We start from the raw sequence: 21,667 nt of genomic DNA, 5'->3' as shown, positions 1-21,667 counted from the left end.
TTTGAACTGGGGGAACAAAAGGGGGGTTAGGGTAGGAGCATCTGGCTTGTGTCACAGAAGAGAGCAATAAACATAAAAGGACCTAAGTTCCTTTTTCCCACAAGAGGGATGATACGAGGTAAATGATGGGGGACTGACCAAATGGGGTTAAGGGGGGGTTGAACAGGGAACTCTTTATAAGGGTTTAGTTTGTAGAACAATATTAAGTCCTGTCTTGTATTCCTACAACCAAGCATGTCATAGTAAAGATTTCTTTTGGACTAAGATTTGGCTCCAAGAGTTTTTCTTCCTAAGACATGGTTTGGGGTGGGTCCTGACATTAGACAGGACTTGCACTGAAAGTCAACCTTACCGGGGGACTTTGCAAATAAATATGATGTCTGATGATGAAGCAAGAGAGGAGGGAAGCCGCACGGAGAAGGAGTCTTCCTCCCAGCTGAATTCCCAGAAACAGTGGGAAGCTGAAGCGTCATATTCCTCCTGGGAGGAAACGATGGAGCAGCACGAACGAAAACCCCGGTGGTCGATGGGCGTTGGAAGGAAAAGTGAGTGGGAAAAGGCTTTGGGAGAAGTGACCCTGAGACGGAGCGACCACCAACCAGAATGGAAACAAGAGATGGAGAGCTCCCTGCACGCCAGTGAGGAAGAACGGATTCTGGAAAAAGCTATTGACTTGATGAAAGCAACCCTGAGCTCACTAAGGTAGGAGAGAGCTGGAAACTGCAACTGATGCAACACCTGGGGTCGCAACTGGAGGGGTAACAGAAGGGATCCAACACCTGAAACCCCAGGGCCGTCCAATGGTACAGGAGTCGCTGACTCAGCGGTACCCCCCCAGACCCACAGATGGGGATCAAGATGAGGAGCGATACCCTCCATGACACAGACAATGCTCCAGTCAAAGATTCCCACCCCTGGAAGCAAAGTTCAAGGGGGAGCCATCACGACTGGGATTTTTCCTAACCCAAGTCCTCAGCTACATGGAAGAATACAGACGGGACATCCCCAGTGACAAAACCCACATCTGAATTGTGCAATCCGCCCTGGATGGGACGGCTGCAGACTGGGTGGTGAACCTGCATGACTCCAACACCCCAGAACTCAATGACTTCAACCGATTCATGTCATCCTTGAGGCGACGGTTCGAGGACCCTTTGGCTGACCGGAAGGCCCGGGAGAGAATCAAAATGGTGAGGCAGGGCAGGCGAACAGTGGCCGAATATACCCAAGAATTCCGAGCCATTGCCAGCAAGCTGAACTGGCCAGAAGACATCTTCCTCAGCCATTTCAAAGACGGTCTAAACTACGACCTGTATGACACTTCCCTGCCTCGAGGAGACCCCTACCATCTCAACGACTGGTATGTCCTGGCAGAGGAAGTGGAAATAGACCTATTGAAGAGACAACGCAGAAGAAAACCATGGGGCCGCCTGCCACTCGAGCAAACACATGAGGGGGAAAACCCACCGGCCATGGCTAAAAAATCAAAGGGATGTTTCAATTGTGGGAGAGAGGGCCACCGTGCTGCAGAATGTCGTTCGAAAGCCCCTCCACGCAAAACAGAGGCATTGTCTTCCAAAAAGCTGGAGAAGCCTCAAGGCAACCCAAAAGAATCTTCCATGAAGGGGACAGAGGCTGTAGAGTCCACAATTCCTGCCAAAACCTGGGATTGGACTCCGGCCTACACCGCAGGGTCGGTGGACACCTCAGAAGACAGCTCAGAGGGAGAACCATTGGTAAGTGGACCCCTTCCACCCATACTTAAGACAGTGACTATATTAGCTTCCTCTATACCTAAAGCCATCGAAATAAAAGCTCTGATACTCTGGCTGCATCTGCTACCTCATCAGCCCAACACTGGTGGAGGAACTGAGCATCCCAGTGAGGAGGCTAAAACAACCAATCTCCTTCAGTCAATTAGATGGATCTATAGCAGGGGGGGACCAGCTACCCTAGCCACAGTACCAATTCACCTATCCCTGGGGTCTCATGAGGAAGACATAACATTTATAGTGGCCCCAGGCATGGAATGCCCAATGATTTTGGGAGTGGAATGGCTGAAGAAATGGAACCCTGGGATAAACTGGAGGACAGCAGAACCCAACTTCCCAAAAGGGGAGCAGGCAAATGTAAAACCCCAAAAAACCCCAACCCAAAGAGAGGAGACAGCAGCAGTGGGGAAAGAGAAGGGGTTACCAGAGATACTGGAGGAATACAGGGACCTTGCTGAGGTTTTCAGTGAGGAGAGGGCAGATGAGCTTCCCCACCACCACCCCACAGACTGCTCCATAGAATTCAAGCCCAGAGCAAAGCTCCCAAAACGCAGGATGTATGCCATGAGCCCAAGGGAAATGGCAGAAATGGAAAGATTCATAAAGAAAAACTTAGAAAGAGGATTTATTGACCTGGCCAAACCCAAAGTGGCCACCCCGGTTCTGTTCAGGGAGAAGAAAGATGGTTCTTTTCGCTTGTGTGTGGATTACCGTAATCTGAACACAATTAGTGAATGTAATCTGTGCACCCTTCCCCTAATGAAGGATATGGTATCTCACCTATTGAAAGGTAGGATTTTTACCAAACTAGACCTGAGGGAAGCATACTACCGTATTAGGATTAAGGAAGGAGACGAATAGAAGACTGCATTCAACTGCCCAATGGGGTGCTACCAATACAAAGTATTGCCATTCAGACTGCAAGGGGCCCCCGCAGTCTTCATGGAATTAATTAATGACGTGCTAAGAGAGCACCTATATAAGGGGGTCCTGGTTTACCTCGATGACATTCTTATCTTCACAGAAACCAAAGAGGAACATATCAAACTAGTCAGAGCAGTCCTGAAAAAGTTGTGAGCTGCTCATTTATATGCTAAACTATCGAAGTGTGAATTCCATCAGGAAAAAATTGACTACCTGGGATATCACATATCTCCAGAGGGCATCGAAATGGACCCTGAGAAGGTCAGGGCAGTATTAGAGTGGGCACCACCCCCCGCACATGGAAGCAATTGCAAAGTTTCCTGGGGTTTGCAAATTTCTACCACCAATTCATCCCCGCATTTGGCCAAATAGCCATGCCCCTCACAAATTTGTTGAGGGAAGGGAGAAACTCTCCCAGAGAGGGAGCCATTTCCCCGACATAAAACCTGCCAGCTGTCGGGATCTGAAATGTCAGTGGGCATTGGAAAGAAAAGTGAGTGGGAAAACAAATCAAGAAAGGTGACCCTGAGATGGGGGCCCAACCAACCAGAATGGAAGCAGGAGATGGAAAGATCCCAGCACATAAGTGAAGAGGAAGGATGTTGGGCACAGCACTCGAACTGGATCCTAGAGAAAACTATTGACCTGATGAAAAGAACCTTCATTTCCCTAGGGAAGGAGAGTTCTGAGCCCCATGTCCGCACCAGCACCCAGACCTGCAGTTGGAGAGACACTGAGGGGGAATTGGAACCTGCAGTCATGGGGATGTCCACTGATCCAGTCCACTGATTTCAGCAGCTCTCACCTCCTGCTGAACTGCAGATGGTGATCTGGATGGAAGACAATACCACCGACAACAAAGGCACCGATCCATTCAAAGACTCCCACCACTAGATGCAAAATTCAAGGGGGAGCTGACACGCTTGGGGTTTTTCCTAACCCAAGTCCTCAACTATATGGAAGAATATGGCCGGCACATCCCCAGCGACAAGCCCATATCCAGATCATGCAATCTGCTCTGGATGGACCGGCCGCAGACTGTGTGGTGAATTTGCATGACTCCAATGCCCCAGAGCTCAACGACTTCAACCGTTTTGTGTCATCTCTGAGAAGGCAATTTGAGGACCCCCTGGATGATCACAAAGCTTGATGAGGCAAGGCAGATGCCCGGTAGCTGAATATATGCAAGAATTCCGGGCCATTGCCAGCAAGCTGAACTGGCCAAAAGATATCCTCCTTAGCCATTTCAAAGATGGCCTAAATTACGAACTATATGATGCCTGTCTGCTCCAGGGGGACCCACAGCAACACAACGAATGGTACATCCTGGCAGAGAAAGCAGAGATCTACCTATTGAAGAGGCACCGCCGAGGAAAATAATGGAGCCGCTCACCACTTGAGCCAATGCGCGAGTCAGCGAAGCCACCAGCAATGGCCAAGAAGCCAACGGGCTGTTTCAAATTCGGGAGAGAGGGGCATCGGGTCATAGAATGCTGCTTGAAAGCCCCTCAGCACAACCCAGACAGATCACTGGCCAGCAAATCTGGGAAGTCCCCAGCAAAATCAAAAGAATCCGCCATGAGAGTGGTAGAGGCTGTGGAATCCCCAACCCCTGCACAATGCAGGGAAGGAACTCAAGCCTACACTGCAGGTCTGGTGGACACCTCAGATGACAGCTCAGAGGGCAAACCCCTGGTAAGTAGACGCATCGCACCCATCCTCAAGACAGTGAAGTAGATTAATTCCCTCCATGCCCGAAGCTGTCAAGGTGAAAGCATTAATAGACTCTGGTTGCACCTGCTGTCTCATTAGCCCGACACTAGTGGGGAATCTGGGCATTCCATTGAGGAGGCTAGAACAACCAATCTCATTTGGCCAGTTAGATGGGTCCATAACACGGGGGGTGCCAGCTACCCTAGCCACTTTACCAGTCCACCTATCCATGGGGAACCATGAGGAAGACATAATGTTCGTAGTGACCCCAGGCATGGAATGCCCAATGATTCTAGGGATGGAATGGTTAAAGAAATGGAACTCCTAGGTAAATTGGAGGACAGCAGAAATCAACTTCCTGTAGGGGGACCCTACGGACTGAAAACCCCAAGGAGATCAACAAAATTTAAGAATGGAAAAGCATTCATGGGAGAAGAAAAGGGGCTACCTGAAATACCAGAGGAATGCAGATATCTTGCTGAAGTTTTCAGCGAGGAGAGGGTGGATGAGCTTTCCCCCTACCCCCCAACCCACGGACTGTGCCATAGAATACAAGCCTGGGGCAAAACTCCTAAAGCCCAGATTATACTCCATGAGCCCAAAGGAGAAGGAGGAATGACTCACACCTTGGACGGTATCTCTTTACTCTCCTACCATCAGGTAGGAGATATAGGAGTATAGCCAGCCGCACCAACAGGCTGAAAAACAGCTTTTATCCATGGGCTGTTAGGCTTTTGAATGGGAAATAATTTTTATAAATTTTATGCATAATTGACTTGTGAGGCCGGTGTGTTGTGCAATTAGTTCACATGGTGTAATAAGATGGAGGGTTTGTGTCACTGTAAGTTGGGGGGTGGGGGCATGAAGGGAGGCTCAGTCAATCTCAATGTATACATGGTTGTACTTTGACAATAAAGGTTCATTCATTCATTCAAATGGAAAGATTCATAAAGAAAAACCTAGAAAGGGGGTTCATTGAGCCAGCCTAAAGTGGCCGCTCCGGTCTTCTTTAGAAAGAAGAAGACAGCTCTTTATGCTTATGCATGGACTATCGCCTATTGAACACAATCAGTGAAAGCAACCTATACCTTACCCCTCATGAAGGACATGTTATCACACCTCTTGAAAGGAATTTTTTTTACTAAACTAGATGTAAGGGAAGCGTATTACCGTGTTAGAATTAAGGAAGGGGATGAATGGAAAACTGTATTTAATTGCCCAATGGGGTGCTACCAATTCAAAGTCTTGCCATTTGGATTACAAGGGGCCCCCGCAGTATTTATCCAATTAATCAACAAGGTACTAAGGGAGAACCTACAGGTGAAAAATTAGAATATCGTGCAAAAGTTCATTTATTTCAGTAATGCAACTTAAAAGGGGAAACTAATATATGAGATAGACTCATTACATGCAAAGCAAGATAGTTCAAGCGGTGATTTGTCATAATTGTGATGATTATGGCTTACAGCTCATGAAAACCCCAAATCCACAATCTCAGAAAATTAGAATAATGTGAAAAGGTGCAATATTCTAGGCTCAAAGTGTCCACTCTAATCAGCTAATTAAGCCATAACACCTGCAAAGGGTTCCTGGGCCTTTAAATGGTCTCTCAGTCTGGTTCAGTAGGAATCACAATCATGGGGAAGACTGCTGACCTGACAGTTGTGCCAAAAACCATCATTGACACCCTCCATAAGGAGGGAAAGCTTCAAAACGTAATTGCAAAAGAGGTTGGATGTTCCCAAAGTGCTGTATCAAAGCACATTAATAGAAAGTTATGTGGAAGGGAAAAGTGTGGAAGAAAAAGGTGCACAAGCAGCAGGGATGACTGCAGCCTGGAAAGGATTGTCAGGAAAAGGCCATTCAAAAGTGTTGGGGACTTTCACAAGTAGTGGACTGAGGCTGGAGTCAGTGCATCAAGAGCCACCACACACAGACAAATCCTGGACATGGGCTTCAAATGTCGTATACCTCTTGTCAAGCCGCTCCTGAACAACAAACAATGTCAGAAGCGTCTTAACTGGGCTAAAGAAAAACAGACCTGGTCTGTTGCTCAGTGGTCCAAAGTCCTCTTTTCTGATGAGAGCAACTTTTGCATCTCATTTGGAAACCAAGGACCCAGAGACTGGAGGAAGAATGGAGAGGCACACACTGCAAGATGCTTGAAGTCCAGTGTGAAGTTTCCACAGTCTGTGTTGATTTGGGGAGCCATGTCATCCGCTGGTGTTGGTCCACTGTGCTTCATCAAGTCCAGGGTCAATGCAGCCATCTACCAGGAGATTTTGGAGCACTTCTTGCTTCCTTCCGCAGACGAGCTTTATGGGGATGCTGACTTCATTTTCCAGCAGGACTTGGCACCTGCCCACACTGCCAAAAGCACCAAAATCTGGTTCAATGACCATGGGATTACTGTGCTTGACTGGCCAGCACACTTGCTTGACCTGAACCCCATAGAGAATCTATGGGGCATTGCCAAGAGAAAGATGAGAGACATAAGACCGAACAATGCAGAAGAGCTGAAGGCCACAGGCTGATAGCTTCTATGCCACACTGCATTGAGGCAGTAATTGCTGCAAAAGGGGCCCAAACCAAGTACTGAGTACCTATGCATGCTTATACTTTTCAGAGGTCTGATAATGGGGGGGGCGAAAGCCCTAATAAGCAGGCATATACATAGAATGAAGGCTATTGCTAAGCACATTGATTTGTGCTTTAAATTGTAAGCCACCCTGAGTCTTCAAAGAAGGGCGGGATATAAATGGGATTAAAAAAAATTCAATGGGTGTACCCTTATGTATATTTATAACAAAAAATTCTTTCATTTGTTTTTTACATTCTTCCAAATTTTATTTATATCTAAACAAATTTTCATTTAACCTCCAAGATCTCCTATCTCCCTTCCCCTTGTCCAATTCCATCCATACTGGACTGTAGTCTGATAAGGTTCTTGGACATATCTTTATTATTTTTCATTTTTTTTTGTTTTTTTTTATTCTATATATTTTATTTTTATCTTTTTTTTTTTTTTTATATTTACAATTTTTAATTTATTTTTAATTTTAATTTATTTCACAGATGATTTCAATTTTATTCTTATCTTAATTTCTGTACTTATTTTTTTTTTTTTTTTTTTTTTTTTTTATTGAAAAGTTTTAAAATACAATTTTCCCTTGAAAACCCCCCTTCCCCCTCCCTCCTCCCCCCCTACCTCCCCTCCTCCCCCCTCCCTCCTCCCCCCCCTACCTCCCCCCCTCCCCCCCCCTACTTCCCAGAGCTGAATACAAGGTATATATATATAAAAAAAAGCAAACCTAAGCAACCATATACTAACAACTATAAATTCTAAAATCCATCACTCTCTAGCTTATATAGGATAAAACAAACCTTAACAATATTAAACATATATATAAAAAAAAAAAAAACTAGAATAAGAAAAGGACACTCTCTAGCTTATATAGAATGGAACAAACCTTAATAGTATTAAACATATATTAAAAACAAAAAAAAGGAAAAAGAAAAAAAAAAAAACCCTTCTCAACCCTATACTTATCCTAAATAAACTCCATCCATTTTATCCATTCCATGATATAACATTCTTACAAATAGTTTTCCAAATTAACCAAGGATCCCAAATCAAAAAACTTTAAAGTCAACTCTTCTGTAATCGACATATCTTGGACATATCTTGATCTTCTTAACCCTAGAAAAAAAATCATTACTAGTTAATACAAAATCAATCCTGGAAAAGGATTGATGTCTATCAGAAAAAAAGTAAAATCTCTTTCATCCATGTTTCATTGCTGTTGATTAGGTGCATATAGTCCAATCAAAAGTATCTTCTTTTCTTCTATTAAGAGTTCAATTATAACATATCTTCCTTGTTTATCTGCTTTAATTAGGTTGGCTGTCAGATTCTTCTTCACATAAATGACTACACCATTTTTCTTTTCTGTATACCCAATCTAGAGTTTATCAAATATTTTTGATCAGCTACACGAATATGCGTTTCCTGCAAGCATATAATATCATTTTTAAATTGTTTCAGGTACTGAAATATTTTCTTTCTCTTTTGCGGTGAATTTAAAGCATTAACATTCCATGTCAGAAACTTTGTCTCCAACTTTTGCGACTTGAAGCTTTTGGAGCGTGTCTTGCAGATTCACAAACATCTGCTTCTTTGGTCTCGCTCCTCCCACTGCCTCTGTATTAGTAGATTCTTGAGTTGTAATTGTAGAATATTGTTTCTGTTGTTGTTGTTGTTCCTTGCATCTAGTCGCAGCTCATGTCACTCTTTGGGCCCTTGGTTCTTCTAATGAGACCAAGGGCTGTGCAATTTCCAAAGTTTGCTGTGCTTCTTTTGAAATCAGCGAGATGATTTCTTCATCTCGCTGTGTACCTTCCAATTGTATCTGTCGCACTTATTTTTCCTCTCTCATTTTAATTTCTGGGGATGGCAGTGACCCTGCCTTCAGTATATTACGATAAAAGTCTCGTGCCTTGAGAACTGTATTAAGATGATACCTTGTACCAACATAATTCACCACTATCCCGGTTGGTATCTCCCATCTAAACTGAATCTGTCATTTTTTTAATTCATCTGCCAGAAAAACAAATTCTTTCCTTCTTCTTAAACTTTTTGGTGGGATTTCTTTCAGGATTAAAACCTCTTGATCAGCCACTTTGTTGTTATAAAAAGCTTGAATAATTGCATTTCTGATCGTTCTCTTTGTAAAATAAACAACCACATCCCTTGGCAATTTTCTTTGCCTAGCAATCCAAGAGTTGACACAAAATATTTTATCTATTTCCAATATAACATCTTCAACTTGCCAACCCAAAATAGGAGCCACAGCTTTTGCCACTATTTCTTCCAAATTTTCTTGTGGATTTTCTTTCAGGCCTCTAATCTTCAAAGCAAACTCCATGTCTCTATATTGTATCATCACCATCTCATCATCACTTTTTTCCATTTTATTCTCAGCTTCACTTACTTTAGCTTCCAATATCAAATTATTTTGATTAACTTTTTCCACACGATCATCCAGGTTCTCAATACAGACTGTCAGTCCCTGAAATGCCATCAAAATATCCTCTTGTATTTCTTTATTTTTCTCATTAATGAGCTCAGATATTTGCTCAGATTGAAGTTTTAGAGCATCTTGTAAATCTTTCAATGTTAATGTGGGTGCAGATGCTGCAGGGGATGGCATCAGTGATTGAAGTCCAGACTGTTGAACTGGTGATGCCCCTGTGCTTTTAGAGACGGGAAATCTAGGTGGTTTGGAAGCCATTTTAACACCCAATTAGCTTTCATTTCTTACTTTCACTTTTCCACACTAATTGCAACTTTGTTGCTTCACTGTCAAATAGCCAAATCTTTTAAATCACTTTTAAGCCAACTTCAGATGTTTTAAACAAAGTCTTTTACAACTTTTAAAAATCCACTTTCTGTCTTCCCCCTTGCTTTTATTTTATTTTCCTTATTCTTTTGTTCTTCACGCTTTCTCTCAGAAGTTATTCCGGTGCCATCTTCCTCCCTTTCTTTTAAGTTAAACCGGAGTTAAAGATCATATACTTGCTGTTTCTGTATTTTCCCGCTCAGCTCTGCCTGCGTCCAAGTAATCCAAAATACAATGTTGAAAGCAGGGATGGTTGCAGCGTCCTGTTCTGTTTCAAAGCCTTGAAACAGAAGAGTCCCCGAGTCCGGAGTTAATTCAGGCTCCGAGGGAGCTCTCACCCTTCAACCCCCAGATTAAGTTCTGGGGGTCTAGGGGAGCTCTCCCTCTACCTGAATACTCACCCCCTTCTTCTCCCAAAGGGGGGATTCCCAAACCGTGAAACAGCTGATCATTGCTGTTTTCACAGTTTAAACGGAACAGCGGGGCTGACGGTCAAAAATGACCGCCATCGACGGAGCCTTGCCACCCAGAAGTCTCCCAACAGGAACTTTTATTAAGAGTAGTTGATAGCAAACATAATAGACAGCATATGAGATTTTCCGTGCAGAGCAATAGACTAAAGAATCCCCAAGCAAGAGCCCACTCCATAGTCTGCCTGGCCGGTATGGGATGGCCAATCCCCAGGTGTTAGGTCCATCGTGGGAAAAAGGGAGATACCATTGGCCCATCTCCAGTTCACGCAGTGATGGTCGGTGGCTTCTTCACACATTCCTCTAAGAGCATAGAAATAAACCAGGCACTGAGGTTACATTCCTTATTTCCTCCCTTGTTCTAGCTAACACTTTAGGGAGATAAAGTTCAGAGAGAGATAACGCAGAAAGCAAATTGTTACATTGTAGCGGATAGAGGACACAGAGGCAATAAACCAAAGCAAAAAGTTACATTGTAGCAGACAGAGGAAGCAGAGGCAATAAACCCATGGGCACATCCCCCCTCCCCCTTGGGATTATGGCAGAACCCAGGGAAGGGTGAGATTTGATTTTGGGTCAGAGGGGATAGATAGAAATGAAATAAGAATGGGTTTTGATAGTCTCCAGGTGTGCCTTGTGGGGAGGGGTGAAGCACTTTCTTCACGAGTAGTTGAGCCTGCCTGCATTGTTCCCTCCTTCTCTCCACTCTCTGTGCTTTAGGATCAAGAGGGGGCGGCCCTTGCTCCTTACCTTAGCTCTGTCTTTCATGTTCATCCTGTCCCAATCCTGAAAGGCACTGGCCTGCCTCAGTATGCTGTTCCCCACATTCCTCTGAAGCCACAGACACCTCTCCCTCGACCTCTGTCCACTCCAGTTCCAGCTCATTTTCCTCAGCAGATTCAGGCTCTGACAGGGGCATAATAGTACCCCAAACATACACACAAGGACCAGATCTTCAGCTTTGAAAGCAACCATCCCACTGAAGACAAAAGAAGCTGTGTCCAGACCCTCTTCAGAAGGGCCAGGATACACTGCAGCAACGACAACACTAAGAAAAGAAGAAAAGAAATAGCTGCTTGTGTCTTTCTCCATAATGGCTATCCAAAAATCTTCATATTCTGAGACACAGCACCCAAACCACACTACACACATAGCTGACCACCACACAAAAATCTAACCCTACCATACCCAAAAGGGGTGTCAGAAATGAAAGCCAGAATTTTCCAAACCCTAGAAATAGCAAAAGCCCACAAATACACAGCCCACACTCCACCAGAATTATCCAGAACCAAAGGCAAGATACAGAAGGATGAAAGAAATAATGTAATCTACAAAATCAACTATAACATTTGCAACATGGGACAAACATCAGTTAAAAACCAGGATCAGTTAAATGCTATGATGCCAAATCCTTAATCTTTACCCACACCAATACCAAACAACAGCAGTTCGATTGAAGAATCTCTAAAATCATCAGCCATGCTACCACCCACCATTCTCGTGAGTTTCATCAAAGCTTGGCATTCCACAAGCAATTCCATCAACAGATACATTGACCTACAACCAGCCTACAAACCCCTCAGAATCTAAATCAACTGCACAGCCAACCAGAGACAGCACCAACCCTACACCAACCTACGCAACCCCCTAGAAGTTCATCTCCCAATGACCCTGACCTGATGTAATTTCCCCATCACAAGCATCTCACTGATTATTCACATCTGACCCATCACAACACCCATCACAGACCCTCAGTTAACACATCCACACCTGAAGAACACTGGCACTGATATCCCCTAAACATGGCTGAAGATATTACCTAGCCCGTTAATGAAACATTTGGAAAACCAAACCCACAAGCTCAGAGAATGACCCTTGATCATCATCCTACATGCAAGCTACAGATATTTGCCACTATTGCAAATTAGGTTTTGCAACAAATGTCAAAAATAATTTTAAAACGTTTCTTTCAACATGTAAAAAAATAGTCAAGGAAATGCTCAGTGTGGTAATGGGAGAAGATGGCAAGGAGTTAATGGGCAGCAGGAAGAATGCACAACTGTTTAATTCACTTTTTGTGCCTCTCTTTACACAAAAGAAAAAAATATTCCAATCTAACAAAAATAGTACCATAAAAGATTGATTATGGAATGCAAGATAAAATAGGCAAAAAATGATAAGACAACATCTATGAACTGTATACAAGTTTAAATCACCAGTATCAAGTGGATTATATCCCAGCATTCTGGAGCAGCTGGCAGAAGTTATTTTGGAACCACTGAACCATATCTTTCAAAGATTCTGCAGCACTGGGGGATTATCAAAGGCCTGGAAAAGAGCTGATGTGGTTTCAATCTTCAAAAAATGGAAAAATGGATCTAGGAAACTACAGGTGAATCAGCCTGACATCAATACCAGATCCCAGAGAGTTGTAATTCTTCCCCCCACCCCCTTTTCTAGTTGCCCGGTAAGTTCAGAGAGAATGCCTAGTAAGAAAGCAATTTGGTTTACATTGTAATGGATACAGAGAGGTGTAATAAACAAAAGATTATATTTAATGAAGGAACTGAAAGCAATAAAGCCCCTTGCTTGTTTCCTCTCCCCCTTGGGAATGGCAGAATCCAGCGGAAGATGAGATTTGGGTTTTGCACAGAGATAGTTAGAAATAACTTAGGCCCAGTATTTTTCAATATCTTCATAAAAAAATTAGATGAAGGGATAGAACGGGATCTCATCAAATTTGCAGACAACACCAAGCTCAGGGAAATAGCCAAGATTCAGAAGAATCTTGACAGACTTGAACATTGAGCTCTATCCAACACAATGCAATTCAGTGGTGAAAAAAGTAAGTACTTAGGCAAGAAAAATGATGTGCACAGGTATAGAACAGGTGGTACCTGGGTCAAAAGCATTAACTGTAACATAAGGATCTAGGAGTCCTAGTGGACAACCACTTAAGCATGAGTCAGCAGTGTGCTGCAACTGCTAAAAAAGCCAATGCAGTCCTAGGCTGCATCAATAGAGGGATAATATCAAGAGGACATGGTTAGTATTGCCTTATATTGCTTTTGTAAGGTTTCACTTGAAATACAACATCTATTTCTGGGGGAAAAAACATGTTGAGACTCTAGAAAGTGCAGAGAAGAGAACAAAGATGATTAGGGGATTGTAGGCTAAAACATATGATGAATACTTGTAGGCACTGGGAATGTCTAGTCTAACAAAGGGAAGGACTAGACATGACAAGATAGTAGTCTTCCAATATTTGAAGGGCTATAACAAGGAAGGAGGGGTCAACTTATTCCACAAAGCACCCAAAGATAGGACAAGAAGTAATGGATGGAAACGTATCAAGGACAAATCCAACTTAGAACTAAAGAGAAATTTCCTGGCAGTAAGAACAATTAATCAGTGGAATGGCTTGCCTTCAAATGTTGTGAGTTCTCCATCACTAGAAGTTTTAAGAAGAGATTGGACAGCCATTTGTCTGAAATGGTATAGGATCTCCAGCTTGAGCAGGGAGTTGGACTAGAAGATCTCCAAAGTTTCTTCCTACATTGATTCTGTTAAGGTAGCACTGCCTCATCTTCTTGGTAGGTTTTCAAAAGATAAAATGAGGTTTGAGATTCTACTAAGCTACTTGAAGCTCTTCATGTGCTTTGAATCTTACCAAAGTAATTCAAAAGTGCTTATTCAGTACTTCTGACTGGGACTGAGATTCAATTCAACAGTTTGATTTAAAAGTCTTGTCCTTTTCAATGCTTTATATGTAATGTTTATTCATGACCGAAGGGCAGAGAGGTTGTTCAATAGAACTTAAATGGTAGAGTAATGATTCAGATGAATTTAACAATGCTAGAATGTCAACTTTGGATCCCAATGTATTTGTACAAGCTCCAGGGTCTTTGCAGATAGTTGCTAATGGCACCCAACAGAAGTGCTTCTTCTAGCCTTCTATTTATTATTTATTATTATAAAAATGTTAGCTTCTAATATCATTTTTATTAGGTTATTAATTTATTTTCTCTGAAATATATTTTTACCTTGATTATTTGAAAAGGTTTTGTTTTTAGTCATACTCATAAAAATAGATATTTTATTACTTGTCATGCCAATGGCAGTCATTATCTAAATTGCCAGCCCCAGGAAACATTTAATTGAAAATACTCGTGACATCGCTGAGGATTTCAAAGGTGCCCACTTGTCTCAAAAATTTGGGAAGTTCTGTATATTGTTTTGGCAAGACTTCTGAGTGGCACAATTGTTTTCAACCTTCAGGATGAATAAATTGTAATTTCACTCACAGGTGATGGTGCTTTGAAGGGTATTGTCATGATCAAAAGCTATAACTGTAACCTCATATGGTTGAGGACTAACATCTTCTCCTGGATGGCAATTAAGGCAGTAGCATCTCACACAAACAGAAACAATGGCACAGAGAAGGAGGAGCCCACCAATGGCAACCACAAGCCTGCAAATGAAGAACAAGAAGAATCAGAACTCTTGCCGTCTGTTCATATAATGGAAAAGCCTAACAAACTATTGTTATAAAACTGGAGATGCACCAAGTTCTCTAACAGACAAAATTTTCTACATGTTCTAATTTCTACAGAAGGCCTACAGCTAACTCCAGCTAACTCAAATTGATATCACTATTCATCAGTTCAGTTACATTAATTACATTCCATTTAAGTTTCCTTTAAGCTCGGTCCTTCTCTGTGGTGCTGGTGAGAAATATATATTTGAGGGATCCTTGGAATTAAAGGAAAATAAATAAAAGTTATTCTTTTATCAATGGTACCAAATGTAACACCAATGAATTGTATAAAATGTAACACTAAGATGTGGGGCTATCTACAGTATTTCCTGCTTAGACAGAAAATTCACACATGGTAATCAACAAAGTTCTTTTGAAATGTTAAAAAGGATAATCACCTCAAGAAGGTGAGTAAAACAAGATAGTGTAGTGACGGATGTAAGGAAGTTGTTACAATAAGTCTTTTGGATGTAAAAGTTCAAAGAGGATCTTTTAGAAATGTAAATGACTTCAAAGACTAACTTAAGTTTCTTAAGGGGGGGGCATGTATCGAGAAAAAAAAGTATAAATACTTGCTTTGAAACTTGCTCTTAGAACCCAATCCAATGGGAAGGGTCTAAGAGGCCGCGTTTGAAAACGCTTTCTTTCTTTATTATTTTCTTTATTATTTTCAATTTCTTTTCAATAAATCTTTGTTTTGTTAACCAGACTTGTCTTTGAGTTGTGAGTATCAAATTTTGGGTTTTTAAATCTCACAATCTTGGCGACCAAACGTGGGGCTTGAAAGAGCCTCTTGGGGCGAGCTGTTCTCAGTAAAGTCCAGGGGCGTGCCTGTTGATTTCAACTGCCTGGAGTTGTCTGAGATCTAGCTTCCCATTGCAGGCTCCGAGCCAAACTAAATTAACAATTCTGGTCTACAAAATCAAAGAACAGGAAAAAGGAAGAGAGTCAATAACTGAGGCCCAGGACCAGGCAACCCAGTGCACTGGCCCAGGTAAGAAACTTTTGCCCCGAAGGAGGGAAGCATGCAATTGTACCTGGGTGATCAGGAGAGCGATTGTGGGAGGTTTCTGCGATAATGGCTGTGTGAGTGTGATGGGCTGTGTTCTGGGAACACTGGTAAGTCCAAAGCGAGTGCGGACCTGAAAGGTTGCATTTCCTTAACCCGCGAGGGGAAAGGACAGCCTGAAGGGAAGCGAACTGGTGTTGAAAATTTTGAGTGGCCATAAGATCGAGAACCTCAGGGAACCATAATCAGGGAAACTCTCAAAGAAGATGGGCAATTGTTGTAGTTGTTGTTGTTGTAAACCTAAAGAAAAGAAAATTCAAAGAAATAAAAGCAAGTTTTTCTTCTATCTTTTTCTTTTAATCTAGCTCTTTGGACTATTCAATTCCCTTTGTCAAAGGTGAGGTGAGGAGGGTGCTACTTTTCCCCTCCCCCTTTACACCTGCAAAAGACCCTAGGTTCAAAATTCCTTTTAGTCTTTCCCCACTGTCTTTTGAAATTGGTGGGATAAATTGGAGGTAACCATAAATGTTTTCCCCCTTTTAATTAAAAGGGGAGACCTGTTTTGGCCTAAAACCCCAAATTGATATGTGTGTTTTGTTTTGTTATATATATATTTGGACATTTGGAACATTAAGCTTGGACTTGGAATGGTGAGAAAAATAGGAGATGGTTAAAGGGCCCTATAGAAACCATGTTCGGTTGGAATCACCTCATGATTTTTCTCACCTCTTGTAAGACAAGCCATATGTCTAAATAAATGTTGTTTTAATAGTATCTGTGTATATATGTCTGTCTGTGTTGTTCTGTGTTATTTCCAAGACTTGGAAGAGGGTCAAAATCCTCTCTGATAACACCAAACAAAAAGGCCTTATTTAACAATTTATGGTTTGTCTGGAGAAAGTATGAAATGAAATTTTTGTATGTGAAATTGTTTATGCAAGCAGTCAGAATGGAAGTGAATGAGTTAATTTGCTGATATGTAAATGTGTGTGTTAGCCTTCAAACATCACTCACCCCCACCAGTCCCTGGTGTGAAAAGAATAGTAAATTGCAGATTTTATTGTTGTAAAAGTAAAAAAAAAACCAATGAGACAAGTTTCATGGACAATGTGTGTGAGAATTTATGGAAAATGCATGTGAAGGACAGCAAAAAAATTTAGTGGTGAGATTTTTGTAAAATTTCTTTTACTCCTGTCTCTTTCTCTTCCCCCCCTCCCCTGGAGAGAGAGAGAGAGAGAAGAGAGAGAGAGAGAGAGAGAGAGAGAGAGAGAGAGAGAGAGAGAGAGAGAGAGAGAGAGAGAGAGAGAGAGAGAGAGAGAGAGAGAGAGAGAGAGAGAGAGAGAGAGAGAGAGAGAGAGAGAGAGAGAGAGAGAGAGAGAGAGAGAAGGGGGGGCTGGTCATTTTAACCATTTTTTTCTGCTTAGAATTCTGGTCTGAGGAAGGGGGGGTGGGTGTGAAATGTAATGCCCACTCTTGCAGTTTCGGCTTGTAAATTTTTTTTTGGAAAGAGGATACAGTAATCGTTGGACAATTTTTTTTGGAAATCTTTGAGTTTTAGAAATTACTCTAATTTTTTTGTGGAGGTTTTTTTTTAAATGTTTTTGTGTCTGTGTGCAGGACACATTGATGGAAGGTGATATCTGGGAGAATTGGGGGAATTACAATCCTGTCCTTGTTTGGAACAGGGAAGGGAGTTGGCAATACCACCTTTTCAGAAAATTCAAATTGACTATACTGAATTACCAAAAGCAGGAAAAATAAGGTTTTTGCTTGTCATAGTGGATCATTTAACTCGATGGGTAGAAGCTTTTCCATGTGTGAATACAAATGCTAGCACCACGGGTAGAATATTGTTAGAAAACATAATACTCAGGTATGGTCTTCTTGAAGTAATAGACAGTGACCAGGGGATGCATTTTATGGCAAGGGTAGTAAAATTAATTAATGAGGCCGTAGGAATTAAATGGGATTATCACACAGCTTGGCACCCCAGTAGTTCTGGGATTTCTGAACATGCTAATCAAAAATTAAAACAAACTTTGATTAAATTAATGGAGGAAACAAATTTACCCTGGAATAAATGCCTCCCCTTGGCCTTATTAAGGATACGAACACAACCATGTAAAGATATTGGATTGTCATCATTTGAACTCATGTTTGGAGTACCTTATATGGGGAGGGAGGGATTGCCACGAGTTGAACTGAAAGATAAAATAATAGAATATGTACTTAAGCTGTCCAGATGTTTTTCTCTCTTGCGACAGAAAGGCATTCTTGCTCAAACTCCACCCTTGGACTTTGCAGTACACCGATACAAAGCAGGGCAGTGGGTGTTGATAAAAGCCTGGAAAGATGAAAAACTAACTCCAACTTGGGAGGGACCTTACATCGTCTTGTTAACTACTGAAACAGCCATCCGGACAGCTGAAAGAGGTTGGACTCATTACTCCCGAGTGAAAGGGCCCGTGCCAGCCCCAGAGAGGTGGAAGGTGGAATCTCACCAAGGAGATCCACTGAAGTTAAAGCTTCGGAGGACCTAACGGACTCTTGACAGAAGGAGGGGTAAAAGAGACATAAGGACTAAACATTGCATTTTTTTATGCTTCCACTCCCAGAGAAAAGCCAAGATTGAGAAAAATCCAATATCTCCATATCTCCAGGAGGTGCTGGTTTTGTAAGTGCCTTTGTGGATGTTGTTGTTGCTCCTATTATATTGATTGCATTTTATGTACGGGGTGTAAGATAGAGTGTGATATTAAGAGCATAGAGGATGTATTGGAATGTTACTGGGTGGTACTTGGGAGTTCTTCTTATTATACTCTTAAAACCTGTCCAACCACTAGAACCATGTACGCAATGTGTAAAAATGACAAAAAGGGAAGGGAAAATTGAGAAAACAATGATTCCTGAATGTTTACAAACTAACTTAACAGACTGCATTCAAAATGACACACAATATAATATAAGCGTTGTCACACCAACATAGGAGTAGAATGTTATGACCCAAAAGCAATAGGACCAGTAACTGCAAAAATGTGGGTGTATGCTTATAAGGGAGGGGTAGGTGCAATTCAGATGTTCTCATTAAGTCAAATCAGACGAGGTTACATAGCCCATAATGAAACCAGGGGCTGAATTAGTATGGGGGTGTGCTTTGATGCTTGCCAAGCTATTAATAATGGACAAGGATCTGATAACTCGTTTGGGGTGAGATGTGAAAACTTAGAGTGGGAAAGAAATTATATAAAAGAAAGGAAGTATTTATTTCACAAAGTGCACATATCAAGTGTAGTACCTGTTGCCTTTAGTCCAAGCTATGATTATTGGTATACTACTACGGTCCCAAATGAGAGAAGTATAGGTCCAAAGGAAGTGAATATTAGTATCAGAAGTACCAGGACTGATTGCACTCAAGGAAAATGTAACCCAATGTGTATGCATATAAATCAGTCATTAGAAAAAGGAATTCAATATAAGGACTTTGGAATAGGAATAGATGGAACCGGAAAAGACCCGTGGGGGTGGCTAGTATTAAAAATAGAAACAACTAAAATAAAACCAATACGCAAGAGTATCTTTTGGTCATATTATCAGGAATTCGAAAAATTAGAATTACCTGAATTTCCTAAGAAAACAGTGAATATGTTTGCACAATTGGCTGAAGAAATTGCTAAAACTCTAACAGTAAGAAATTGTTTTGTTTGTGGAGGAACAAATATGGGAGAACAATGGCCATGGGAGGCTCAAGAATTAAAAACATGACATTGTGGTGGAAATGTGGAAAAATAAAACTCTCGAGTTCACAAAAGGAAAAGAGGGAACATGGGCATTAACCACAAATTTAGTAGGGAAAATATGTTATGAGAGGCAAAGAAAGAATAGGACAGTAGCAGTAGGAGACATGATTTGCTTGGCTGTATGGAACAATGACAGTTGGTGGGGAGGAAGTGGAATATCAAAGAAAGAGACATTAAGTGAAATAACTGAGATGGCTTATTTAAAAGATTCTGAAAACGACACCCTGGACTGGGTAGCCCCGGAAGGTATGTATTGGATATGTGGAAAATATGCCTATGGGTATCTACCCAAGGGGTGGTATGGATCTTGTATCTTAGGAATAATAAAGCCAAGTTTTTTCCTCCTTCCCATTGAACAAAAACAATGGCTGGGACTAACTGTATATGATGATTTATCAGATAAAGTCCGAAAGAAAAGAGCCATACAACCAAGCAATATGAAAATTGGAATCTGGAAAGATGATGATTGGACTCCAGAGAAGATCATCAACTATTATGGACCAGCTACATGGGCGGAAGATGGCACTTTAGGTGCCAGAGAGCCCATCTATATTCTAAATAGGGTAATTAGGCTACAAGCAGTGCTTGAAATAATTACAAATGACACTGTAAGTACTCTAACGCATTTAGCTAAGGAAAGTGTAAAGTCTCAAACTTACATTATGCAGAATCGGTTAGCCTTAGACTACTTATTAGCTCAAGAAGGAGGTGTGTGTGGAAAATTTAATCTGAGCAATTGCTGCATTGAAGTAGATGAAAGTGGTATGGTAGTAAAGGAAATTACAGACAAAATGATAAAATTAGCTCATGTCCCAGTTCAAACCTGGAAGGGGTTGACCTTAGATGGGGTAAATAATTGGTTTGGAGGGTGGTTTGCAAATTGGAAAGAACTAGCAAAATTTGCAATACTAGGATTCTTGGCTATTATGTTTTTACTATGTTTGATTCCTCTCATACAAATACTAATAAGACGAACAATGAAAAGTATGACCTTAATAACATCTTCAGTTGAAAATGGGAAAAAGAAACAATGTTAATAATGAAGGTAGGAAAACAAGGGTTGGGGAAAGAAGATTCAGAATATAATAACTTGCTTCCACAGGAATTTGAAGAAAAATTAGGGAATGATGAATTCCTAAAAGTATAAAAGAATAATTCAGGTAGAAGAGAAAAAGGGTGGAATTAAAGGAAAATAAATAAAAGTTATTCTTTTATAAATGGTACCAAATGTAACACCAATGAATTGTATAAAATGTAACACTAAGATGTGGGGCTATCTACAGTATTTCCTACTTAGACAGAGAATTCACACATGGTAATCAACAAAGTTCTTTTGAAATGTTAAAAAGGATAATCACCTCAAGAAGGTGAGTAAAACAAGATAGTGTAGTGACGGATGTAAGGAAGTTGTTACAATAAGTCTTTTGGATGTAAAAGTTCAAAGAGGATCTTTTAGAAATGTAAATGACTTCAAAGACTAACTTAAGTTTCTTAAGGGGGGGGCATGTATCGAGAAAAAAAAGTATAAATACTTGCTTTGAAACTTGCTCTTAGAACCCAATCCAATGGGAAGGGTCTAAGAGGCCGCGTTTGAAAACGCTTTCTTTCTTTATTATTTTCTTTATTATTTTCAATTTCTTTTCAATAAATCTTTGTTTTGTTAACCAGACTTGTCTTTGAGTTGTGAGTATCAAATTTTGGGTTTTTAAATCTCACAGTACTCTCTGGACTTGCTTGTTTTTTTGCAGACATTTCATTACCCAAACTAGGTAACATAATTAGTGCTAGAATTCCCATTTTCATGCTGTATGAAGTGTTTGATGCCCATACGTGGTACAAATGTAGCTCAGGGTTGAAATTAGGGATCCTTGGTGTTCTCTGAGCCTGCTTGTTTTCTTGAAGACATTTTATTACCCAAACTAGTTAACATCATCAGTGCATCTGTAAAATATGTATTTATGGATAAATATTTCAAGAACCCAAACAGGTAGATTCACCCTAAGGTAAATCCTGAGATAGCTGTCTCAAACAAAAAACAAATTGCAA

General features: G+C 41.2%; 1 protein-coding gene across 1 annotated transcript in view; it reads right to left on the bottom strand.

The window, feature by feature from the left end:
- The window catches only part of TMEM52B (transmembrane protein 52B), a gene marked incomplete at both ends in the record, with an annotated part of 73,431 nt that overhangs the window by 10,346 nt on the left and 41,418 nt on the right, over positions 1–21,667 (bottom strand). The window contains one exon of the mRNA XM_081316280.1: positions 14,583–14,749. Coding sequence (XP_081172406.1) covers positions 14,583–14,749 — 167 coding nt within the window. The remainder of the gene's footprint in view (positions 1–14,582; positions 14,750–21,667) is intronic.

Source organism: Vipera berus, assembly GCF_964194415.1.
Source record: "Vipera berus genome assembly, chromosome: 2".
Lineage (NCBI taxonomy): Eukaryota > Metazoa > Chordata > Lepidosauria > Squamata > Viperidae > Vipera > Vipera berus.
Note: the sequence above shows the minus strand (reverse complement) of the source record. Positions and strands in the feature narration are given on the sequence as shown.